The following is a 27,277-nucleotide window of genomic DNA, read 5'->3' as shown; positions in this document are numbered from 1 at the left end:
ATAATAATGGTAGTAATAAAAAATAATAAATACGAGTTATTTATGTGTTCATTACTTTAATATTGCACCTAAAGGTGGAGCTCAATTTAATTAATTTCTATATATTTAATATCTTTAAATACACATGGGTAGCTTGTCAATTTGGGGTTCAATAAGTCTCAGTGATTTAATATAATTATTTATTTGTTGATTGTAGTTAGTGACGCAAGTTTCCGGCGTACGGAAAGTCGAGTTTATTCCATATCCTTGATATGTGCGGGGGCTTCCTATTGGCTCTCCGGTTTTAAAAAAAAGCCAACCAATCAGGACCCAGCCCTCTTCATTTGTATGTTGTTGCGCACTCGTTAACATGTTGACCTGAGGAACTGCAACTAGTTAACCAGTGGCTGCGTGTTACAGTTACATGTTAACTAGTCAATGCAAAAATGTTGACTAGGAAGGGTAAATTTAGGTCGTACTAGTCAACTAGTCAGGATCAAAAAGTTTACTAGTTACCTAGAAAAGGACAAAATGTCCACTAGTAACGCTCCATTTGAGCGGACATTTTGTTTTTGTGAACTCAGAGGGTGGGGCTTTAAAGAAGAAGAAGAAGAGGGCGGAGCCTTTTATAGGCAGTAACAAACATGGCCGACACTTAGTGCCAGTGAGGCTGTGGCTGAGGGGATAAAAAGGTAAACATGCAGGATCATACACCTAGAGGGGCTGTGGTGCATTCAGGTGCTCCTTGGATTTTCACAATTCCCAAGTTGAGAAGTCTTTTTTTCTGACTACGATGTGTTCATGTGCTTTTTAACATGGACACTAGGCTAAAAGGTGGGTTGGACTGTCATTTTCATCCAAGTGTGCTGAAACAGTTTGAAGCTTTCTATTACAAAGTGATTTTTGTCCTGGAGTTGTAACTACACCAGTACCACTAAAATATTGCTTGTACTGCAAAAACTGCTAATAAATATATTTTCTAATTAATCTCAGTCGCTCTACATGGACACCATGTTACAAATGACATGTAAGCAGAAAATGTATATGTAATACGTGATTTCACACCACTAATCAAACGTTTCTAACCATCAACCATGTTGTCCGTTTGAGTCAACAACTCGGCAACTCGTGTACCAACATTTTTTCCTACTTGTAGAGTTGTTCCTACTCAGGGGGTGTTATTTTCCAAGTCGGGGAAAAAAAATTTCTGATTATTCCTACACCACATGAATGTACAGTTAGTGGTAGGGGTTGCTCACATGCTAGTTTGCGAGCTAACTAGCTTGTTATAATTAGCTATGCTAGCACACATGTAGGACAGTTTCATTTATGCTAACTACATGTAAGTTAGCATAAGTAGCATAACATTCCTAGCTGCTGAGGAATGTTTATAGTTAGCTGATTATGCTGCTGTTGTAGTTTAGCTTCATGTCATGTTAGCTTAATGCTCAGCTGATTTTTTTGCATGTAGCCTAGCCATGCTAATTGTTTAGTATGGATGACTGATAACTTGGCTTGCTAAATTAGCTCATTTTAGTCTGCTGGTAGCTAAAATGTCCACTCATGTTAGCTGCTTGCCTAGTTTGCTAATGTTAATGCTAGCTTTGCCATGCTAATGTTAACTGAGCAGCCTGTTGTGTGATTTCGGATTGGAACAAGTAGCTTATTCTTGCTAATGTTATGTTAACGTGATACTCATTGATCTTGGATTGATTTTAACGTTACCTGTTAGCTTGATGTTGGAAAACTGGAAGCTTTTTTGAAATTTTAAAATAATCAAGTTTTTATACCATTTATTCTCTATGCACGTGTATTTATTTGTAATTTACTTTTTCTGTGATCAATTATTTTTATTCTTGGGTAATCTGATTATTATTTTCTGGATTAATGGATGTTTTATTATTGTTGTAAACCCAAAGATAATTTATATTTATCAGATATTCTCTTTGTTAGAAAACTAATAAACCCAGCAAATATTCCCATTTTAGAAGCTGGAACCATTTTTTACCCTTTTATAAACATTGTTGTATATACATTTTAATATTTAATAATTTAATAATTACATTTTCTGTCAAATGGATGAATTGAGGAATCATTTCAAGATGACCTTTTAACCTTAAGAGAAGTTTTTGCAGTTTCTTAAATATTTATTTGGTCTTTCTCATGCGCTAATTTCTATATTTGATGGACGTTTCTTATGATCTTGGTGTTTATTCAGTGCTGCTACACTCATTTAATACATCACACCTCTTGTTTGTTGCTGAAGTGCTCGCGAATAGTTTATTTTCCTGTCATGTTGGTAATAATACACAGACAAATCAAACATAATTGTTAAATGTTAGCTTGTGGAGCTCCTCAGGCCTGTTAACTATCTGATAATTATTGCTTTTCAGCTTTTAGAAATCTAATCACATGCTGCCTGACTTTTTTATTCTTCTCCTTTTTAATTCTTTGCAGCAACTTCAAAGAAATCTACCAAACAAAAGGGTGCAAAATCATGAGATATCCTTCAGCACTGGCTGCCTCCTCCGTGCTACGCTGCATGTTTCTGACACACACAAAAACACAGTGAATCATTATTATGTCAGCACATTATCTCTGCATGACAACTTCCAGCTGAACAATACATTTTTCTCCCATTCACAGCAGCAGAATGGGGCTGCAGCCGCCTTTTCTTATGTTCAGTAGCTGTTTCTTTGTGCTGGGTGCTGCAGAACTGCTCGGCTATGTGCTCGGCTGGGAGCCAGAGCCGAGACCACTCGCAGATAAAAACTTTGTGTTTATTTATTGTTGAAGTGGAAGAATATGTCAGTGAGAGAACTGGGTCACAGCCTCAGAAGAGCAACAGTTAACTCACAGAGATTGGTACTGTTTGGAAAAAGCAGCAGTCGACTGTGCTGCCTCAGCCATTAGTCTGAATGAGATGTCACATAATACAGGTACCACATTAATACTCACTGCAATACTACACTGTCACCAGAGCGGCAGTAGTTTACATACTAAAAAGGTTCTGTGGTGTTTTAGACTGTTTTAATGTGTATCCATCCTGTCAGACACCCTTTGGTTTCCATTCAGTTCAAAGTAAACATGTTACTTCATACATTTACTCCACTATTTCTCAGAGATGCACAGCATCTGGCTAGCTGTAGTTTACAGATCAAGCTTTAACTCACAAGCACTCCGATATGCTGAATATCTCTACAGGAATCATTTGTGTCAAAATTAAAATCAAACAAAAGTTATATAAAGAAAATATCTTCAGTTGCACAGTGGATACCTACAGAAAGGTACTTTATTATTAATAATACAAATGTCATTCATTCACACAAAACATATAATCAGTTTATAGATGTTTTACTTTAAAAGCAGTAATACCTCAGTGTAGAATTACTGCTACAAGTTAAAGTCCTGCATTCAAAATTTGACTAAAGCATCAAAGTATTATCAGCAATATGTACTTAAAATACCAAAAGTAAAAATACTCATTATGCAGCGTGGTCAGCATTGAGTCCTATCACATGACTTGCTTAACGTAAATATTTGAACCCATAAAACAACCTTTTCCTAAAACTAACCAAGTGGTTTAGGTGCTGGTTGGTACTTGCCGATGCTCATACATGTCATTTTGGGGAACGGTCATGTTGTTGTACTTTCCACCGGTCATTTATATTGTTTTGGGACGAGTAACCGTCGACCTGTTTTGTCGTTTAGCTATGAGGACGTGTTGAACATGACATTATACACTTACAGTTACAGGAAGGTACCTGAACATAGATTTCAGGCTGTGGATGTGGTTGTGAAGCTCAGTGTACAGACGGAGAGCCGCCCTGTGTTCTTGTAGGTAGAGGAATGCAGTGTTCCTCTGCTCTGATCTCTGCTGCCAGCTCTCTTGGCTGACATTTATGTCAACCTCTCATAAGCCCAAAGACACAACCCTTACAAATGTCAGTGTATCTTTTCATCAGCAGTGAAGGATGTCTTCCTGGCTCCGGCGCCGTCTGCCCGGTGCGACGCAGTTTGCCAACCATCCATTTGGAAGACCAAATAAAAATGTCAGAGCACCACTTCATTGATGGAGTGTCTCTGCCGATATCGGGTCACGTTTAACTGTCAACCCCGCTGCTGCTGTTTGTACCACACGTGTTCAGATTAACACTACAAAACACACAAATGCTCTGCGGCAGATATTTCTACCAGCAGGTGAAAGAAGCGCTGTATTGACACGGTGAGAAGGTTAATGTTTGAAGATTAGCACGCCTCCTTTTCTCCCTCCATATTAATTTATCTCTTAGACTATGCTGTTCTATCCCCTCTTAATTATACTGCAGCATAGAACAGAGGATATTCAGGACAAATAATGAAAGACCTGCTAATCTCTAACCCTGTGGCTTATCATCGCTCACTAAGAGCCGCCCGTCAATACGGACAATCTACTTCCTCACAGAGCTGTGTTTCTGCTTCCTGCCTCTCAGACTACTTTAACAGAAACTGGAATATTTTTTATTAATCAATTAAAAGTTTAAAAGTGCTCCGAAAATGGATCAATTTTATTGGCCACATACAAATTAACACCCTAATCAGGAGCAGTGAAAATGGGCAGAGCTAATCCGAAACCATGTGAGATAAAGACCATGTGATTGAAAGCTCCAGAACAGTTATTAGACTGACCTTGAGGCGAGATTGTTTTCTTAACTCAAGGTTCAGTTTTGGGCGCTTTACAATAAAATGAATCCAGGTTTAACTTCAGGAGCGCTGACACGGACCGGCGGCAGATGGCGTGTCACTCTTGTCACTCTTGTTCTAGTGGCAGGGCTGGAAACTAAGTACATTTACTGAGATACTTCTAATACACTGGAGGGTGTTCATGCTAAGTTATACTTAGTTACTTAGCTAAGTTATACTCCACCACATTTATCAGGTACATGTAGGTCCTCCACACAAGATTTACCTTTCATGACAATATATATTTTAAGGGGTCCGAGTGAGCTGGGGGCCACGCTGCTTTGCATTTCTTCCGTCTTCTTCCTTTTTATTCTTCCGTCAGTAAAAGTCAGACTGCAGCGTGGACTGTTGACATTATGTAAGTGGAATTTACAGGGCTGGTACAGACGCCTGCAAACAATGACACAAGTCAACCAGCAGGTGGCGCTATAATCGAAGTAAACGCGTTTTGGCTCGTAACTCCCACACAACACGTGACGCCTTCAAAAACCCTATCCACCTGTTCCCTGATGTGATATAGGCCACGCCCATTTTTGCCTATAATTTCTTTCCACGAAATATGCGAAAGCTACTTTCTCAAACTCCTCCTAGGCAGAGTCTGATCTGCACACAGACTCCATGGATCCTCATGATCAAAAGATATTGTAAGAATTTTGATAGTCCAAGAAATGCCCACGTTATAACGAAACAAAACTGGGACCAGTACTTTCCCATGCTCCAGCGAGGCTCTCTGCAAAATGTGCCGCCCATTGGCCACTAGGTGGTGCTTTTGTTGCAAAATCATGAAATATGCGAAACATACTGTTTCAAACTCCTCCTAGATGGAAACTATGCAAGTGGAATCGATCTACCGTCATAAAAGTAACTAAAAGAATTTTAATGATCCAAAAAAAAAGCCCAAGTATTAAAGAAACCATTTCCTGTACATTAAGGTCGAAACAGGAAGCGATGTCATCAACTCCCCCAAGGTTGGCGCCCATCGGCCACTTTTTTTGCAAAATCACGGAATGTGCTAAAATAATTTTTCCAAACTTGTCTTACTGGATTAAGCGTTTACAAATCTCTGTGCTGCTCTCCACCTGCCACTTGAGTCATGCCAAAGTCCTTATAGGCCTGTCCCGCCACTCGGCAGCCATCTTGGTAACGCCTCCGGGTAGTTGTTTCGGACTACCAAGACCAGGTCCCTCTCTGACTGAACGGGCAGAGAGCCAGAACTGCACCTTTACTGGCCACCGGCACATAAAACCTGCATCTTTAGAATCAGCAAGAAAATCTGTTAACAGCTGAAAAACTTTGATGACTTTGCCACAAAATCAGGTTTAAAAACTCTATTTTACTACCAGTCTGGCACTGAACAAGGATTTCACTTAATTTCGTTGTATTGTTACAATGACAATAAAGATATTCTATTCTATTCTTCTACGCATGCCTAGTAGAACCTTTCATCAGTGGAACCACACGATTGGCTTAAATATGTTTCCGGATAACCGCCATCTTTGGCGTTACAGGTTTTCACTGTACAGAAGAAGTTGCCTTGTCTTATAAAACACAACAATGATTAAGATCAGCTGTACTGCAGCCAGCTACCTGTTACTGCATCAATATTAATAATCTATAAGAAGCTGCAGAGTGAGTACTTTTACTATTAGACTTTTACTTTTACTATTCACTCAGTGTGGTATTGCTACTTTTACTTGATAAGATCTGAATGTTGTTCGTCACTGTTGGTTTTTGGCACGCCGCTGTGGTTTGACTGGCTTGTGAAGCTTATAAACGTATCTTAGACTCACCAACAGTCAGCAGTGAAGAATCAACAAAAGCTCCTGCGGAGCAGAATGTGACGCGCTGCAAACACTGACATGTTACCAGCAGTTTTTTCTTGTGCTATTACAGCAGCAGCATACTAATAGTCTTCTGGTTAAAGTTAAAGTACTACTATCACTGTGCATCTCTCCACTACGAGTAAAAGACCTGCCTTCAAAAACAAATACCAAAAGTACGTCGTAGGTGTTACCCGGCCAGACCCAGAATAAACCGACAGACTGCTGTACCAAAAACAGAGCTTTTATTGACAATGCATGAAATTAAAGACTCGTCTCTATTCATGGAGGAGGAAGTAAGGGAGTTTCAACAGGAGGCCTGAACTCAGGCCATAATAAAGGAGGGATACAGTCAGTACATAAATCATTAAGCAAAGAAAATAAGCAATGAGGGGCTGGACTGTCAGGGAGGCAACGTTTGCACGGAAAGAGGAAACGGTCAGAGACTTGGGAGGCAAATTATGAATAAATCACCAGTTCCTGCAGCAGCTTATTACCACCTGTATTTAGGTTTTTTGTTAGACCTCTAGCGGCAGAAGAAGTCAGGTGACGTATTTAAAGAGCAACAAAATCCATTTAAGGAGCCGGTGGACTTTCAGTCAGAATAAAATAGAATAACCTTTATTGTCATTGTCACTCTTTAAAAACCATACAAGGAAATTTAAAGTGCCAAATACACTAATAAATATAAAAGCATTCATTTTGTGTGTCTGAGTCCATTCAAGGTACGTGTTGCGTAAAGGAAGAAGCTTGACTGAGTCTGGGTTTGAGTGATCTGTAGGCGTCCTGATGGGCAGCAAGTCAAGCAGATGGTGTCCTGGGTGAGTACAGTCTCTGGTGAAGGCTGAAGCTCCGCTGAGCTCCAGAAACAGGCCGTGACCACCGTGTCACGTGACCTAGGTGGTTATTTTAACCCAAACCACCATCGTTTCCTAAACCTGACCAAGTGGTTTTGTTGCCTGAATCTAACTGAACTACGATCGTTTCACAACGTGTCAAACATCACATGACTTACGTAACGTACGTAATGTCCAGTACGCCTTTGACTTTCTTTCACACGGTCTCCTGAGCGAAGGTCCTAAACTCACGTCTCCTGACTTCACTAGAGGTCGCGGCCTAACAAAAGACCCAAACATGGGAGGTAATAAGCTGCTGCTCGCTCTTGGATGTTGTCCCTTAGCAACCACGAGGTTTAGTTACACCTTCACCAAACACGAAGAATCTAACAAATAAAATCAAACTTTTAAACCCATTTGATAAAAAGGGAGCTCCAAACAAAGGCCGGCCTCAGCTGCTCTCTCAGGTGTGCAGGCAGAAACGCCCAGGTGAGCTTCCCGCCTCCTTTCCACATGAGTAGCATAAGCAACATGTACTTAAAGTAAAACTTGCGTTTCTGTAGCCAGCGGAGCAGCCGGCTGTACGTCATTTGTTTCCCAAATATTCCTCATTAAACATTTCCTGAGAGTGACGACCCAGGCCGGGTCCAGGACCGGCCAGGCTTCACTGGGTTTTGCCAGTACTGACAGATGGCCGGTCCAGGCCTGGCCCGAGGTAGACTATAAGATAAAACTAACGTCCAGCTGATATCAAATCTGTTTGACTTCCTGCCTGGCTTCCTCTGACCGTACTGTAAAAGAAGATAATTGAAAATGAAAATCAATCTATTGAAAAGTGACTTCAATGAATAAAAGACAGTAGCTGCCACGTTCTGCTACTTTTAGTCATACCGCATGGTCTTCATCAGCACAGATCATGTGACTGAAAGAGACACATCATTCACCTCCCTTCTCGTACTTCACTGGTTTCTGTGAATCAGTATTTATGCATCAATAATTATCATTCAACAAAACAATAGATATTATTCTGAGTATAGTTTTTTTATTTTTAAGTATATTCTGATACTAACGCTTTTCTACTTTTACTTAAAGATTTTGACATTTATTTGTAACACAGTATTTCTACAGTGTAGTATTACTTGTTGTACTTCTTCCACCACCACTGCTGTCTTGTTATTATTACAGACATCACAATTAAGATGCAGACGGACAGGACTTCATGTGGGATGAATTAGCTGGTCATTGATGTTGTATCATTTATTAATAAATGCCTTTTTGCTTACATATCACAGTACAGAAAGATAGTGTGTGTGTGTGTGTGTGTGTATATATATATAATATATATATATATATATAATATATATAATATATTATATATATTATATATATTATATATATATAATATATATAATATATTATATATATTATATATATATATATATTATATATTATATATATTATATATGATAGTAAGTACACAAATCTGATCATGTTAAATCTTCTTCAGTCTTGACATTTCAAGTACACTATATAGCCAAAAGTATGTGGTGTGGTGGACAAAGTATTCAGATCCTTTACTTTAGTAAAAGTACTAATACAACACTGTAAAAATACTCTGTTACAAGTAAAAGTCCTGCATTGAAAATGTTACTGCAGTAAGTAAGTAAGTGAGTATAATCAGGAAAATGTACTTTAAGTAATGAAAGTAAAAGTACTCACTGTCCTGTGACTCTTGTACTATTATATATTAGATTTTTCTTCTTCCTCCTCGTTAATGTAAAGCAGGATTTTCCTGCTCTGATTGTTGAGGCTCATTTAAAGTATTTAGTATCAGAGTGCAGCTAATGATTCTTTTCATTCTGGATGAATCTGCTGATTATTTTCTCCATTAATCAAATTTTCAAATGGTGAAAGTTTTTGTTTAGTCCAACCAACAGTACAAAGCTCAACATTATTACAAATGAATTAAAATAATTAAAAGGAAAAGCAGCAAATGTTCACATGTGTGAAACTATCAGAGTTGTTGCCAGGTTATTTCACTGTCAGTCTAATAATCCTGTCAGCTGTACTTGTAGAAACTGTTTAATTTACAACAAACATCATATTTTATAAACTCTTTTTAAAGTAACTGAAGCTGTCAGATAAATGTAGTGAAGTATAAAGTACAACATCTCCCTCTGACATGGAGGACAAGTAGAAAGACGCATGAAAAGAAAATACTCCAGTACAAGTACCTCAAATTTGTACAGTAGTTGGATAAATATAGAATACTTAGTTATTGAAAGCCTGAAACTGTATAGCAGTTTATTCAGAAAAGCTGTGCTGCCACAAACAAACAACAAGGTAATATATAATGAATCCTGTGAAATGTTTAGGTGGCGCTGCTGTGAAATAAAATGTCGAGATAATATAATTAAACAGAAACTACAATCCAACTATGGTAATCAGATAAATAGAAAGGGTGGGGGTTGACAGCCCACAGACACCGGGGTGAGCAGCAGCTACATCTCAAGTCTGAAGCTTAAAACCCGGCAGCTTGGACTCGGAAGCCGCCACAGAGAGAAGACTTGAGGAGTTTCACCGCTGAGCCGTGAAATGAAAAGTAGCAGCTGATGTAGCAGCAGACCTGGCCGGGTGGGGGAGGGTATCAGCGGGCATGCGGGCACCGGAGGGGGGGAGGCGGGGAGGGAGGGAGGACTTTCTGTCAACGCTGCAAGCTTGACTACAACTTCACTGTGAGGCTGCATGCAGGATTTAGGCCTGTGTTTGTGGATGTCGGCTCGGGGCGCGTTCCCCTCGGAGACGACTGTTGTATTATTAAACAGAGTGGAGTGAAGCTGGAGGCCGCAGGGGCCCCCGACGTGAAGAAAAAGCTCCGCAGCAGCGTCCAAACTGAGCGGCTGCCTCTGTCCATGGTGCTGCTTTCTGCTCCACCGGCCAGAATCCTGACTCTGAACATTTAAACACACACAGTCGCTGTTTTTATGTTCATAAACGCCTCGTTTGTGCTTAAAACTGTGGCGAAGTTGTTCGCTGTCGAGTTAAAACCATCTCTGCTCTTCATCAACTCTCCGATCACATACTCCAACGCGAAGCCCCGCCCCCAGCACCCCCGAGTCCCCCTTCTGCTGATTGGTCCCCCCTCCTGTCCCTCCGCGTTCGCAACTCCCGATTGGCCAGCCCTTCCCTCCCCCTCTCGTCCCTCGCGCGCTGAAGCAGCAGCTTGGGCCAATAGCGGCTCGGCTTGTGTCCAAGGGGCGGGAGGAGGAGGCGGCGGGGTCAGACTGACAGAAATGGGGGAAAGAGGCAGGATTTCTGCGAACAAACTGCACGTTTGGCCTCTTTGTGTTTGAACTACAAGCAGGCAGCTTTGGCTGGAGGCTTCATGTGTATCGACATATTTTATAGCCTGTAATCCCGCACATTGTCCTTGTCTGTCTCACTTAGCTCTGATTGTAGCTGCTGCTGCTGCTGCTGCTGCCATTTTTGCTCTTCTTGTCAATGCTGGACTCCACAGATGAAACATGTTAGATGTGAAACCTCAGCCCCTTTTCAGCCTCTGAACAACTGAACTACTTTCAGACTAGTTCAGGAATAATCATTATAGTTAGATTAGAAGTTTGGAAAGTGAATACACAACACATGCTGGATAATTTATAAGGCAATAATTTCACAACATTTTATAAACTAAACCAAACGATTAATTGAGAAAATGAATAAAAGATGAGATGATCCTTAGTTGCAGCCCAATTTTAACAAATTATTTCAGATTTGGTTGAAATCTGAGGACAAGTAAATGTTAAATAAGGCAAGTCAACATTTACACTTGTAATGAAAAAAAGGTATTGATAATCTAGCATGGCACTGATAATTATTATTCAAGGTATGGACCCTGGAAATGGCTTTAAAGACCCTTGGGCCTTGGGTATCATTTCAAAGCCTATATATGTGTGTGTGGAGTAACAACGGGCCTGTGGGGCATAACAGCAGCGATCAATAGGACTTGCAGAACCAGGATGTTTTTAGGTATTGGCAAGAAATCAAATATTACTTTGAAAAAGAGAAAAGTCCAGATTTCCCATGAGAACCAAATAAAGGCAGAACATGTCAGGGTTGGAGGTTTGGTGATGGGAAGAGGAATCTGTATATAAACATAAAACAGCTGATGGAAATATTCAAACGTTATCTCGAATAACATGCAGCCACATGTAGTTATGATACTTCTGTGTAAACATTGTGAAAAATAGCATATGCAGTGATTTAGCAGCATAACAGGGAAATACCTCATCACAGCACTTTATTTTATTACAGCCCATTGCAAACAGATGCTATGCAACATTATTCAAACTCACCTAACTTTATTTAAAACTCTGAAGGACAGCCCAAATATATTAGATATGTCATACAGCACATTAATAACACACTCAGTAACTTCACATCACTGGAAAATGGGCAGTCCAAAGCACTGTATATGTTCACCACATGTAAGATTCATTTTGCTTTTGTATGATTACAAATATTATTGTATGATTATCATAACATGTGGTTGGTATTCTTGTGTGGCTGCTTATTTTAAAAGGTTAAGTATAAGTCTTGATGATCCCTTTACTTTATTTTTTAGCTCTGTAGTTCCACCATCTTTCTGTTTTCTTGTATAGTAAAATTTTTATCATAAAGTTGTATGATTCTATATATGGTTGAAATTCTTGTGTGGCTCCTCATACTAAAAATAGTTGTGATGATTCCTTTACTTTATTTTTTTTTTAGCTCTGTAGTTCCACCATCTTTGTGTAGCTTTATTAGTGATAAGTAGTTTAACAGCAATAATATGAGTATTTTATCAGACAGTTGTATGATTTGTATGTGGTTGGTCTTGTCGTGTGGCTCCTTATACAAATAAATAAATAAAAATAATGTAGTTTTATATTTTTTTTTATTATATTTGTGTAGTTTTATCGTGGCCTATAGTATTAATGTGAGTTTATCGGAAAGTTGAATGTGTTGTATATGTGACTGTTTATACTATAAATAAATGATTGTATTGTTTGAGCTCTATAACATCTATGTGCAGTTTCATTATATGGTCATAGTGATAATAAATCTATATTTTTAATCAGAAATACTGTGTTGAAGTAGTTGAAGCTCCCCTGGCTCACTGCGCATGCCCGATAAGTGGGGGGGGTTCTGCTCTCTCTGCTCCATCCGGGAACTTCAGAATTACCATTGACAGCCGAAGCGCAACTTTTCCCCAGGCAAAGTGAAATCAAGCCGCGGACTCGGACAAAATATAGTTCCCTCATTTCAACTTAAAATTATCGAAAGAAAAGCGAACCGGCTCCCCCGTCGGACCCCTCGACGTTCGGCCGTAATCCGGAGAGCAGCCTAGCGGGGCCCGAGCTCTCCCCGCCCGGTTTGGAGCACTTTTGAAGACGGGCGGAAAGTGTGTGATGAGTCCTAGCCTGTAAAAAGAAGCGAGAACTTGCTTTGCAGCCCGAGTAGTTCTTCTTTCAATTGTTATTGTCGCTTTTAAAAAATCTTTAATTCACTTAAACTTCGTCTCGGCCGCGTCGAAAGTGGGAGAAAAGTGCTTTTCCGGTCGGAACATGGAACTACAAGGCCTGCAAGAGGCGTTGAAAGTAGAAATCCAATGTCATCAGGTAAATGAAACATCGTGTTATTCTACCCTTGTTGGTGTTGTGAGCAAGTGAGAGCAGCAGGAGGAGGGAAAGATGTGAAGGGATGAGAGGTTAACACTCCGAGGGAAGAACTATGCGACATGTCGCTTATAACGTCCACCGGCGACACACAGCCTCCACCTCCAGGTCCGGTATTAAGTGTACTTTTCTCAGGACTTTTAGCTAATTGTCGTGGGTGTTTTTTCTGCGAGCAACAGTAAATGTTGGAGCGGTAATGCGGTGGTGCTGTGTGGCGATCAGGACGCGACCTGAATATTTATGAGGTGCAAGAAACTGGTGGTGGCTTAATAGCATCGCCGCTTTGTTCCTCCCTCACATACTAACTTGAAGACACTTTTTCTAATTCCCATTTCACCCCTCCATCGTTTACAAACTAGTTGCACAGATGAAGCAAGACCCACAGGTAAACCTCATATATATATATATTATTATTATTATTATTATTCCCTTTGAAAGCTGTGACGATCCGGGCCGGATTGGGGAGTGTTGCGAGAAACTTTATCAGCATAAATCTCTTTTCCTCCTTCTCCCCTTTTAACAATCAGCAGTTAGCTCAGCAGTTAGCAGCCGCCTGCCTGATATTTATTCACCTTGGCAGCTTTTAGCTTCACCATCATGGTGACTTTGCTGGAAAAATCCAGTCATGTATGTGGCGTGAAGTTTCATTGTGTGTGTCAAAATAATTACACTGACTGTGTTTTCTGTGTTTGATTGTAGGACGGAGAGCTTAAGAGACAGCTACACGACAGGCAAACAAGAATAACAGCCCTGAGCGATAAACAAGTAAGACCCGACGTGTGTCGCTTTTGAGGATTTGTTTTTCTGAGGAAGCTTTTTTTCCTCCCGGTACAAGTAGCCGTTAACAACATGGTGGACTGTTTTTAAAAAGCCCTTTTGTGTTCGGGCACGGCTGGCTCGACCCGCCGGGGCTTCGTCCCGGTTCTTGTCTCGGCCACTCAAAGTTGTGTAATGTTGGAGGAGAAAAAAAAAAAAAAAAATTTAGCGTCCATTTTGAGTAGGTCGACATGTTTCTGGAGAGTAACGGCTAATAAAGGAGCAGCTAACTATCCGGCTCACACTTTTTATTTGCTGGGGAGACGCACAACGTGATCGCTGTTGAAGTTTAGTCGGTTAAAGTAGCCGTTTGTGCCGTTTTGGAGCTTCTTCTCACCGTCTTTCACGCCGTTAAACACCCCGGTTGTGTTACTTTATACTTCTTCTAGTCTGGTGGTATTATTTCTGCTCGGTCACGTGACGGCGGCGGGCGCGTTTGATTGGCTCATGATTACGCTTTCACTTTTTCCTTTACTACATTTTATAGCGATGTCAAACGGTGTCCTGCGGTAACTTTTAGAAAAAGGATGCTGCGGGGATCCGGGGCGCAGGCTGCTCGTCTGGATGCTGCGGTGTTTCAGCACCGCGGCCAGCTCCTCCGCGCGGGCTGCACCGCCCCGCCGGTCGGTCCCAGCCCCGAGAGCGGAGCACACAACTTCCCCACGTTAGCGACGAGAGGAATTCAAGGAAAAATGGGTCGATTTTTATTTAACCACTCGCTGTTTTTGGGTTGTGTTTTTAATTGTTGGACGTTTGTTTACCCGCTCCCCTCCCTTTGCTCGACTTTAATCGATCCCGTTTCCTGTGGAATGCAGTTTGTAAGCACTTGGAGGAGGCTTGATTTGTTGCAGCCACAGTTTAAACCCATTAAACTTGCTGTATGTTAAATAATAGCAAGACATCCAGCTGTTAGTCGTAGCCCTGCATCCTGAATCTCTCGTTGTTTGTGCTACAGTGAGTGTGTTTTCTTCTTCTTCTGCTCTCAGTTTTGGTAGTGGAAGCTTCCATTTTGAGAGAGAAGGGGGTGGTTTCTCCCCCCCCCCCCTCTTAACATGGAGAGGAAAAAAGTCTGCAGAGTTTCATGCAGGAGGAGGAGGAGGAGGGGGGATGGGCCCCATTCATGCCTAACATTACCATTTTGATTGCTTTGATGCTGTTTTTGGTTTGGCGGGGGGGAGGGGTAGGCAGGGAAACGAGAGACAGGAAGCCCAGTCAGCACTGCACGGCGATGTTTTTAATCACAACACACTATACACTGATTTCTCTTCTTCTTCTTCCTCTGCACATGTATGAACCTGCTGCCCCCCCCCCCCCCTATTGAATTATACATCCACACTTGTTCCAATAGAGATTTTGTTTAATGATGAGCTGTGCTGAAAAACTAACGCACACTTTTGAGGCTGAGTCAACATTTGAAATAAACTCGCCTTGAACTTTTAAGCTGCAAAGAGAGGCGACATAACTGCACACGTGTTTATCGTGTGCCGGGACGGTGAAACATGTCTCCGGGCTGGAGTGAAAGCCTGGAGGTCATTTCATGGTCACAGTTTGAGGCCTGGAGTTTTATTCACCAGAGAGGGAGGCGACGTAAGAAGGCTTTAATTTGAGAGTTTCAGAGCGCAGTGGTGTCTTCAGCGTCCATGTTGTGAATGAGAACTTGTTTTAATAACACCTTGTTTTTGCGTTCAGCAGGAGGGGGGGGGGGTGACTGATGTAGATGCAAACGAGGAATCATCAGAAAATAGAAATACCTGCTAAACAGACGAGGTGCATTCATGAACCTGACTGCAGTTTGTACTCTCCTCCTCGTTTATTATGATTCAGCATCAAGGCCTCTCTCTTTCTCTCTCCCTCCTCTACAACATCTGCATCCACTGCCTGTATCCTTGATAGCCGTGTTTCTGGCCCTTGAAGAAGAAGAAGAATGGATTCATTGATTTCTTTTTTCACCCTGCTCCACTTGCTCTCTGTTGCATCATGGCATCCGTTTTTCCCCCGACTTGTCAGGTAGAGACGAGTTGTTTTTCGCTCCCCGTAGACAGTTCTGCTCCTCTTACTGTCTTTTTAAAAATGTTTTATTTCTTTAAAGCAGATCGTCATCGATCAGGGGTGTTTGGAGAAAGCAGATCGTTGTCTTGAAAACGGTCGAGTCGAGCATTTGGTTATTAAATTTCTGCAGTAAAGTTGTCTAAAATCAGTTTAGAGACGTCTTACGTTTTACCTGAAACCGCCGCTGTGTGACGTGAAAGACTTCTAATGACCGGTGGTCATATAGAAGACGCACGCTGTTTAAAGTTGCACGCAGGTGAACAGCACTAAAGCAAAGTGAAAATAAGAACGCTCTCTCAAGCAGTGACGGGAGGAGGAGAGGAGCTGTAGTGAAAACCGTCGGAGGCTGGTGTTGGCGTGGAGCTGCAGACAGGAGCTCGGGGTCAGGAATGCAGGCGTCTGATTAGTGCTGTGACAGCCCCTGCTATTGGCAGCACGGAGAGGAAAGGGCGGGTCGAGAGTACGCTCGCAAGTTTAAAGTAAATGGTTTAAATCAGCTTTGCTCTAATGAGAAAACGGTGCGTTTCTGGATGGTTGGATATCCGGGACTGGGCTTTATTTAAAGGTCATGACTAACGCCGTGTGTCCCAGTTGCATACTGTTTACTGAGCATGTAAAGTACACACCATGTACTAATATTGTGCCTGTCGGAACACAACAGGAAGTCTCTCCAGGTTTTCACAGGCCCATTTTGGGATTTTGCATCAGCTTTTCTAAAAAATGGGAATAAAGTTCTTCTGCTAGTGACTGAAACCTGCACAGGAAGATGTGATTCTTTGGAAATTTAGAATTCTAGTTGGATAATAATTGACACTAGACTTTTTCATTCCTAAATGGCGTTCGTAAGTCTCACACAGCTCGGTGTAACGCAGACAAAACTACAGCAACCTCGCCTCTGACCGCACGGCGCTTGTTGACCCGGATGCAGAAGATTTGTCGTAGGACAACGTTTGGCAGAGCTCAGATTTGTTTGAAGCTGAACTCACGGAGCTTTGTTGAATTTGTGTTGAAAGTCAGGATGACTGACGAGGACAAACCAGTGGGATGGCACATAACTGGAAAAGTGACCTTGTGCATTTCCAGTTTTTCTACGGCCAGACGCAGAATTCACACGTCAGAATTAAATATATTTAGCTCGAGTGTGCTGAGGAGTCGGGAGGTTACACCACGTGTGTTCACTGAATAACAAAAGCAGAGAGTAGCTGCAGGATGGAGGTGTCATGTGATGGTGCTTTAGCAGTAAATAACAACGTGTCCTCGTCTCCTCACTCTAATTGTGACTAGATGCACTTTGCAGTTACTGTTTATGTCCGCGCTTGTGTTTCCCTGCACGTTCACCTCGTCTTAACACAAACTGCTGTTGAAAATATGTTTGTTTCCTGAGCTGCTGCGTCAGTTTCATCCAGATGTGAGCAGCTGCTCTGTTTCCTTTTTGCCCTTTTCCTGTCCTCGGTGTCCAGGCGCTGTGGTGAGCTGGTGAATGTAGTTCAGGAGCTCAGGGATCAGATTGTGGAGTGTTTTAGCGAGACGAGGCGGCTCCCCGATTCGGCTTTTCTGTGTCTGGATTTTACGAATGGTTAAATATTCTGCTGTGGATGCAGAGCGGCCGCTTGTTCGACGCTGCTCAGAGTTCATGTAGCTCCTCGTGGAGGAGTGAATCAGATGAAGCTCAGAGCTGAAGTTTGACCTCTGCCTGCAGTTTCACAGCTGTTGCTGGAGCTTTGGAGTTGGTGATTGTGTAATAAAGTGATTTACATGGTTTAGGTTTGAGTCCCGGGGCCCCAGGTTTTGCTGTGTGCTAGTTGGATTAAACATTTATTTAGGTGCAACATATAAACTTAATGAAAGTCTCCCAATTTTGGGTTTTGAGCTTCAGGCCAGCTTAAAGTGCTGCACACTCCCAGACACAATTAAATTAGCACAAACCAGTAAGCCCGCAGCTTTCAGGGCCCCTGGAGCTCCTGGGGCCTGGCCAGTTGCTTGGTTAGTAATCCAGCCCTGTTTCATAGCTGTGAACAGTTTGGTTTTGTAGTGAGCAGCATAGCGCAGTGCTGAGATCATGAAATCATCAGTGGAAACGCTGAACGCTGCTCAGACTGGACTCTTATGTACCAGTGATTCTGCTCTGCAGTGAGTGCTGCAGCGAAATATTACTTTTACTGTCGTTAATTCTTTTAATTTTATCTAGTAAAATGTGAGGAAATTATGAAAAATGTCGGTCACTGTTTCCAAAAGCCCAAGATGGCGTCCTCAAATGTCTCATTTTGTCCAAAAGCCATATCCGCTCAGGGTGGACATGTGTTCACATCTTTGATCCAGTTCCTGCGTCTTATCCAGGTGAGATTATTAATTGTATGCTGGTGATGTACTGAAAACGTGGTTCAGTCTGCTTCCTTTGGGCGGTGTGGTTGTGAAACACGTATTACTTTGTCTTATAAAGTCTTTTAACTCTGCAGCAGCTGCTGTTTGTTCTCTTCCGGCTCTGCAGGTGACATTAAAACTCCTACAGAAACGGTTTCCAGTCCAGCTAAAAGCCGTTTAAAGGCACGCTCTCTCTTTTTTCTGCACTCATTTTCTTTTTACACGTACATTAGTCGGCGAGGGTCATCGCTTTGTGTCACACATCAGCTCTGCTCAGTAATTGGACGTTTGAGAGGCTGGAGAAGCTGTTGGTCGCCTGTGGTGGGAGACGGCGAGGCCGGACGCTCCCTCCCTGCCCGTCCTCGGCCTCCTCCTGCTGGGCCGGGGTAAAGGTGGTCACACCTGACCGGGTATAGACACAAGAGAGAGCCGGCGAGCGGGCGAACTTTCCCAGCGACTCAAACCAAACTCGCGCTAATCCCAGGGCAGCTCATTACAGGCTCCTGCAGGGCTGATTAAACCAGGGGGAGGTTTAGGGATTTCTGCCGGACTAAGTCGTGGTTTTAGGGAGCAGATTGGTGTAAAGGACCCGTGTTCCCTCCAGACTCTCGCACAGCTTTCCTTCTGGAGGCCGATCTACATGTTGAAACAACTTTCTCCCTGCTTTCTTTCTTCTTTTGTCTCTAAACTCAAGAAGCTTTAACTGGATAATTACTGGACCTGCATTGTCCTCGCTGTGTCTTCCAGTCTGCAGGATGTTCACAGTGGAAAAAGAGAAAGGTAGACTGTGTATTTAATGTCCCACAATGCAACACACAGCAGCAATCACAGTACAGGACTCTGCCACAGACTGTGTATGAGGAGTGGACGTGTCCTCCATGACGTCTCACTAAATGTGAGCTAAATTATGAACGTTCAGATTCAGACAAGTTTGCACAATAATTATTAGACACCAGGGACGTCACGAGAACCGATACTTTGGTACCAAGCCCATACCAAAATTCTGAAAACATGTCGGTACTTGTTTTTCCACAAGGCCGTCGGTACCGGAGATCCAACACATGGAAGATGGCGACGAGTGCGGCTGCAGCTCCGCCGTCCTGTCAGGAAACCGGCTGTTTTCACGGCGGTTTCCTTCAACAGCTCCGGGTCAAAGCCTGGATTTCTCCCAGTTCTGGATCTGTTGGAGAGCCGATTCAAGCAGACGTTTCACAGTGTGATCGGCTGAAAATCACCAAAGGTGACGACGCAGCTTGTCTGTCCGACGCTCCTGTTCCTGTGGGAGGAGTTAGGGAGCGTCCATTTCAGTCACCAATAACATAGAAATAGAACGTAGAAATCTCAAACCACTGCCGGTATAGATGGTGACCAACCTTAAAACTCGTCAAGCTTTAATTTATTAAGGTATTGCAATCGCTGAGGAAAGTTCACACGGTTTTGTGTTGTGTGCAGAACGCCGGTGACGGAGGCGGAGCAGCCACAGTTTGAACTGAAAACTGTAGTTCAAACATGCCTGTTCAAAGTTGCATCGGCCTCTGCAGTTTCAACAACCCTGCCTCTGATTGGTTAGTGCACGTTGCCTCCGTTGGTTAGGGTTAGCCAATCGGAGGCAGAGCGGGGGGGCAGGACTCGACACGAAGCTGGAGTACGTCAAATGAGAGCAGTGGAAAGTCGTGTGCTGCGCTGCTGTGGATGTGAACGCGTCCTGTAGAGAAAAACTGTGTCTTTAAATGTTCACGAGACAAATGGTGGTGTGTTGAGGGGGACGGGCCAGCCAAAGGGCGCCCACACATCACTGTCCGGTCTCAAAGGACTCTAAATATGCCCCCCTTTTTGTCCTGGTGCTCTTCAGGCTGCAGCCACTCGCCCCCTCTTTTTGTTTGCAGGCTCTTTATAATCATCACTGGGAGGCACGTTCGGCTTTAATTAAGAGCAACGTAGCAGGAAACCCCGCGATGACTCCTCCTGAGGGAGGCAGCAGCTTTACTCCTTCACTCTGCTGGCTCAGACCTGCACATGTGACGCCTCCTCTCCAGACGGCTCTGTACGGTGGTTTTGTTTTTGGGGTTAAAAAGGTCGAGCCTGTCTGGCAGCTCGGAGGAGATCGCCAGGGTGTCGCGTTAAGCCGCGTTATCTTCAGTCGGACTGCGATGGAGTCCTGGAGTTAGTCTGAAACTGCCTGGAGGGAAGGACAGAAGTTATGAAATTGCAAAACTTTAAAGGAAGAGTCTGACATTTGAGGAACTCCTGATGCTGTTTTAGAGACGAGAAGATGGAAACCTGTTTCCTCTCAGTAAAGAGGTCTGTTAAGCCAATAAAACTCCTGCACTTCTCTTGATTTCTAGCAGACTTAAACTAAAAGTATTTAGTGTTTACTGACAGAAACCTGAGGGGCAGGGCTGAGACCAGATCTCCTGCCAGAGGGTCTGAAGTTTGGTTACTTTTCAAGGTAATCGTTTTCAGTGGCGTGTAAAGACCTTCCATGATGAATTCAGACACCGCGGGGCCTCTTATGTGGACGTCGCCATGTTTGTTTCTACAGTAGCCCAAAACGGACAAACTGCTCCGCAGAGCGCGTTTCATCACTACGTTAAATACGTCCAAAGAAGAAGAAGTCATCTGGTTTGTTAGTGAAGTGTTTTATTTAGCTCAGGGCCACCGTAGCTTCTCCTGCTCTGATGGTGCGTTCATGTGGTGTCAGATTAATCTTCCTCCTTACATTTTATTGCAAAAACAGAAATAAAGTGTCCGTTGGGGCGTAAAGAAATACACCGAACTTTCGTACGTGCAAAATCACGTATTGCATATCGGTATTTTGCAAACATGTCGTCTGTACTGTGGTTCTGACGGCCAGTTTGCAGTCCACGTGGAGTGAACTGGATGTCTGTGTGGCGGTTACACGCCCTCTCTGTAGCAGCGTCCATGTTGATTCCACATTCGGACTTAAGAGCACGTGAACGCACTCGGAAGAACGACTTCACAACTCTGGGAACGTGAACGCACCGTGACCCGATAGTTGCAATTCACAACCGTCACCACTAGATGCCACTAAAACTTACACGCATTGCTTTGCTTTTGAGTTTTGACACCTTGACCTTTTCTGCTGTCTTTGTTTTGTATATTCGTCTGTGTGTCCTGAGCCTGGAAATTAAAAGTGCTTTATAAATAAACTTCAGTCAGTGAATAGATGACAGGAACCGAAGGAGACGCCGGACTCACTGCGAACAGTCATATGAAATGTTGCTTGGATATTTTGCAGCGTCGTTAGGAAGCACGGAGTCCGGAACAGGTTGCAAACCCGGCCTTCCTCTCTTCTTGCTATCCAGGCCCGGTTTGTCTCATCCTGCGGGTCGTGGATCCGTGTGACGGCTTCCCATTAGCGAACAGCAAACAGTCGTTTCCAGAGACTCACAGAAAAGTGCTGATGCAGCTCGGCCGGCGGGCAGAGGGAGCAGAAAGGCGGCGATGAATTAACCCGTGTTGACTGCCACGCTGCTGCTGCTGCTGCTCTCTCTACAGCGCTGTCATCTTTCTCCACACAGCAACAGAGTGTAATGTAAAGCAGGAGCAGCAGTAAATCTGTTTTTACCCTCTGAGGAAGATCATAACTCACTTTCTGCGGAAAATACTAAAACCAGTACATAACTCAGGCGTTTATTAAAGGCCTACCAAACCAGAACATTACATTTCACACATTAGATTTACATATCATTTCTGTTTACCACCGTGAGGCCTCAGAAATACTGACATCTATTGGCTCCAGCTTTTTATCTCCTCAAACTGGCTCACTCTTTTAAATAGTTTAGCTGTTAAATCGGGCTCCTGCAGTTTTATGGTTCACAGTTCAACAGACGTGAGGCGGAAAGTGAGCTGTCAGTTTTTAAGCCGTTTGTCTTGAAAAGCTCAGAAAAGGAGACAAACTGGGGAATATTTGGTGTGGTCAGGCTGCAACAATACATTTCATCATCTGTTAATCTGAGGATTATTTTCTTAATTAATGGCTTTGTCTAACGTAGAGACTTTGAGTTCACGATGATACAGAAACATCTGAGAGGCTGGAAGACGTGAAGGTGTTTCTGAAATGAATAATTGCTTCATCACGTCGTCTTCATTTGTTGTGTTTGGAGCCCCCGGGAAGTAAAACATAATGAACGAGTTTGTTTCCTTTAATAATACGACTTTGCTTCATGGTAAAGATTTACTCGCAGAGTTTATTCATATAAATTAAAATCTCAGTTTAATGCAAGTTATGACTTTTTTTTTGTGAGATTAGGGCTGAACGATTAATCAAATCTAAATTGTGATTTGAAAGACCGCGATTAGCTTATCGTGAAGATTAAAAATGTAGGTTAAGTCACCCTAGCGTAGACGGGCCGTGTACATTTTACAACAACAAACCAAACTAGAGGAAAACGTGTGGGATAATGGCGTTGGCGTCCGTTGACGTGGTGTTAATTTGTCCAAGTATTTATGGTTAAGTAGCTACGTAGTTAAACGGTTTGGTTGATATGCGATCAGGGTGTTTTATTTTGAAAGTCTACTGGATTCTCCATGCTGTTTCTGTGTCTGACTTCCTGCCCGATTCATCTCATCTGTGATGCTATTGTCGCTGTCGAAACACGCCGCCTGCGTGAGTCCCAAAGAAAAGCAGCACTCTGGTGATTTGGGGCTTTTTCGGCTTCCGGAAATCCGACATACTTTAAAAGAAGGTAATGAAGTCTGTCGTGCAGCAGGGGCCACATCTCATGTTGTAACGCTCCCACACATGTTTCATCTATTACACAGTGAATATTCAACTTTAGCTAAACTTGTATAAAAAAAATTAATAAATTGTAAAATCTGGCAGAAAAATCGCAATTACATTTTTTTTTTTTTTTTTTTTTCCCCTAAATGACTTTATTTTTATTTATTATCTTGTGTATTTGACGGGGACATGGCTTCATAAAGTATATAACTAAAGCTGCAACGATTAGTCAAACTCTTTTGAATCCATTAATAGTTTCAGTCATTTTTTTTTGAAGCAAAACTGTAAAAAATTGAACTGGTTTCAACATAAATGTGAGATATTGCTGCTGTTCTTTGTCATTTATGAGTCTTTGGGTTTTGGACTGTTGGTTGAACAAAAGAAGCGGTTTGAAGACGTTTGACTTTTTACAGACTTAATGATTAATCCTGAAAATAGTCGTCAGATGAGTCGATAATGAATCGCACAGGTTTCTAGCCGCAACTAATTTGCAACCCCTGTTTTTATTCTGATGAAGATTTTCTTATGAATGTGCGTCTTTTTATTTATCACATCTAATCGTCCGTCACACGAGTGCCGCTGCCTCTCCCCCCTCAGAGCTGAGCTCGTGTACACGATATTCATTTTAACATCTGCACCCTCAGAGGAAGCAAAGCGATGACGTGCCCTCGACGCCTGGAAGCTGCTGCTTCTTCTTCTTCTTCTGTGGTTTGGACAGTGTGACTGTCGTGTTCCTCCCTTCGGGGAGGGAGAGAGTCGGAGTGCTGCAGAGCTCAGATTATCCTACTCAAAAAGCCGTGAAAATTGCTGTAATAATTCAAAAATTGCCTCCCTGCATCGCGAGCAGAGCCTCTTCTTCTTTTTGAAGACGTGTTTGTGTGGCGCAGACAAAGTGCTACAGAGTAATTTGCATGTTTTGTTTGTGAGAGATATCTCCTGCCCTTTGTGGCGACTATTTTCAGCACATAGTCCACATCATTGCTCAATTTCACGCACACCTGAAGTTAATTGTTGCGGCTTCATGGACGTCAGTGTGTTTTTGTACTATTTCCTCCTGCACTCAGATACCATCCGTACAAAGTTACGCTCAATATATATCGGCATGTTTGATATTTACAAAGTTCAACCGGGTTCTAGTCCGAGGGGGAGGGGCCTCAGGTCGTGATGCTAATTAATGAAAACACACACGCAGTCTGTGGTGTTTGTAAAAGGGATCAGTGCTGATGTTTGGCCAGATCCTAGCAGTGAGAGCGGCTGTCTGAATATAAAAGATTTATTCTCACAGGGACAGGAATAAACAAACTAAATGCACTCAAACCGTCGGTACCTTCGTTTGTTGCCCAGCCCGTTGGCTTTGTGTCGCCGTCCTGACTCCTAACTGTCGAGGAATTGAATTATTGATTTTGATGAATTGATTGAAATGAATTAACGTTGTTGCTTTGGATGAACAGAGCCTGTTTTGAGTCTGAACTGGTGCCCAGAGAGGACAATCTGAGTTTGTTTCTGCATTATTTAAATATAAGCTAATGTGCTATGAAGCTTTTAAGTTGTGGTTTTCATTTAGGTGTTGTTACCGTTATCCCCCAGACTGTAGCCGCCGTTGGGCCTTAACGCCTCTCTGCAGATTAGGCACCTACGCTCCCTTTAGCTTTCTGGCTAACAGCTGACTTGAATAACATGGTGTGTGTGTGTGTGTGTGTGTGTGTGTGTGTGTATTATCACATGTTTCATCAGTGGAGTAATCTGGTGCCATTTAGCTGCAGTCAGGTCACGTACCGTTCGTTACGGAGCTCGTTTGAAGCACTAATTTATTGATCTATCAGGCCCTGAAGTGTAGAGTACGAACACTGCGGTTGTTGCGGTGCTCGCCGTCCTTCGCGGCAGGCTCGACCAATAGCGCGGTATTTAAATTTTGTGTTTGTTGAGATCTAGCAACAACATGAGTTCCGGCTTCTGGACCTGTCGCGCATTCACATCCAGGAAAAACTGAACAAAGCGTTCTGGTAAGGCAGAACATGGATGAATAACTGTAATAATCTGACTGATTACTGATTGTAACCCTTAGTTACGGAGGAAGGTGTTGCTGCCCGACACGGATCTTGAGCCTGAGCCCTTAGGTTGGTTTTTCCTTTAGTAAAAATAAACCTGTGTCTGGTGGACAGACTTTGATAAGTCCAGGTAGCTGATTTTTATTTTTTTTTTAGTGTTATTATGGTCTGTGTTGCGTAACAGGCAGGCTGTGAAGGTGATGGACTGTGTGAACCTGCGCAGACTGAGAGAGGCGGCGTGCTGCGGCTCGCGGAGGTCGTCTGTCTGCTGCACGGTGATGAGCTGCAGGGACAGAAGCTGCACTCATTTGTTCCCCCTCTGTCTCTCTGCGGAGCCTCATTCACAGGCCTTAATGAACTTCCTCACATTTTCTCACCTCAGTATCATAGCAACACGTCTTTATCACCGTCCAGTCACCTGGGCCTCGGCTTCCCGTGCGAACGGGTCGCACAAGAATAGAAAGTCGTCCTCCCAGCCCTTCAGAATAAGATAACGAGGATTTGAGTTGTTATTTGAACACGTGTGTTTGTGTTTGTCAGCTCCTTCCTGCGCCCACCCGTGGCGTCCACGTCTCAGCCGTCCAGCTGACTGACACCGTGAATATCGTCTTTCTGATGAGGCGCGAGCAAATTCCCTGACAGGGAAGCGGCTCGTGGACGTGAGCTCTTTTCATGAATAACGGATTACAGTTCAGCTCAGGTGTGAGTCACCGCTTACCCGTCAGTCAGCGGGCAGCGTGGACCGAGCTCGGTTTTATCCAAGAAACCAAAGCAAAAGATGCCGCCGGGCGTCGTTTACCTCCTCAACTCTGATTTACACTTTTATTTCCTCTTAAGCAGCGTTAAATCCAGAAAATAATATATCTGCGTGCCACCTGTTTTATTATTTCTGCTGGCTGTGGTGCTTCATTAGTGATTTTTACACTCAGTGACACATTCAAAGTGTTTTTATGTCTGCACCCTTTCATCAAACAGAAGCACTCGACACGTCCTGTAATACAATTTATACACATTTTACCCAAATGCAGCCTGACAGATTCAGTTCAATTCAAAGGGGCTGCGTTTATCATGGGAAACAGGCGTTTACACCGCCGCCGCTACAGTGGGGGAAAATCAAAACAAACAAAGAAATAAATAAGTAAAAACAGACTCAAACAGAAGAATTGTTATCTTTCTGTTGGGAAGTAAGGAAGATAAAATAATAATAATATAGACACAGTCCACAGATTTGGTATCTATGTAAACTTTTGGATCTCCACCAGAATTTCAATAAAGTTCTGTGATTTTGAATAATGTTTACACAAACTGAGTTTCCATAGATGCTAAAAAGGTCACGGCGTGATTTAACATCAACACAAAGTCATGATGATGCAATTTAATGAAGTTTAATGTAACTTTGGGTCAATTAAATGACATCAAAGCTGCTAACAGTGTTTGAAACTTGACCGCTGAGCAGCTGAATGGGATTAATTTAGTTTTTTAAGGTCAAGAACGAACTTTCACACTCAGAATTAGATGTAAAAGTAGCTAATGTGCTTTTAATGAGCAGAATCAGATGTTTGCTTCATATTCCGGTTTAACACACGTGTGTCGGCCAATAAGAAACAAGGACCTTCTGCAGAAAACCACTGTAACAGAAAAACCCGTGAAGACGTTTAGATTAGTCACTTCAGATCACACACGTGTTGCTCAGGTCTTCTGTTTATTTCAGTTTATTACAGGTCTGATTTAAAAAGGGGACATAGGACACATTTGTTTGTATTTGTAGTTGAAAAACCCGGAATAAAATGTACATATTTCAGTTCTTATGTAGTTTGTTTTATGGACGAAAGGATCATTGGATTCATTGAGGAAAATAATCTGCAGAGGAATCAAAAATAAATGTTAGCTGCAGCTTTATTGATCTGTTATCTGCCTTTATTTTCAGTATGGACCTCAGATAAAAGGAGAATGTCATAAAGGCTGACTTGTGTCAGAACTGACCACCAGGATCTGAAATGCAGTCACATGTTTTGGCCCTGCGCGGCCTCCGTACCTCTTGCAGCAGCAGTTTGATCTGCGTATCTCACGTGAACCTTTTTGTGACTTCATAAAACATGAAACCCCTTTATTTCCCTTTTAAAGCAATAAAACGGCAGCCTGACACGAAGCAGCCAGGAAGCCCTGCGGAGGCTCGATGAGCTCACCT

General features: G+C 42.7%; 1 protein-coding gene across 1 annotated transcript in view; it reads left to right on the top strand.

Annotated features, from left to right (window-relative positions):
* Positions 1–12,570: 12,570 nt before the first annotated feature.
* Positions 12,571–27,277, top strand: part of phf21b (PHD finger protein 21B) — a 98,391-nt gene continuing 83,684 nt past the window's right edge. The window contains exons 1-2 of the mRNA XM_046039461.1: positions 12,571–13,014; positions 13,771–13,836. Of these exons, the coding sequence (XP_045895417.1) occupies positions 12,961–13,014; positions 13,771–13,836 (120 nt within the window). The 5' untranslated portion in view covers positions 12,571–12,960. The remainder of the gene's footprint in view (positions 13,015–13,770; positions 13,837–27,277) is intronic.

The sequence above is a fragment of the Micropterus dolomieu genome, linkage group LG23 (assembly GCF_021292245.1).
Source record: "Micropterus dolomieu isolate WLL.071019.BEF.003 ecotype Adirondacks linkage group LG23, ASM2129224v1, whole genome shotgun sequence".
Taxonomy (NCBI): domain Eukaryota; kingdom Metazoa; phylum Chordata; class Actinopteri; order Centrarchiformes; family Centrarchidae; genus Micropterus; species Micropterus dolomieu.
Note: the sequence above shows the minus strand (reverse complement) of the source record. Positions and strands in the feature narration are given on the sequence as shown.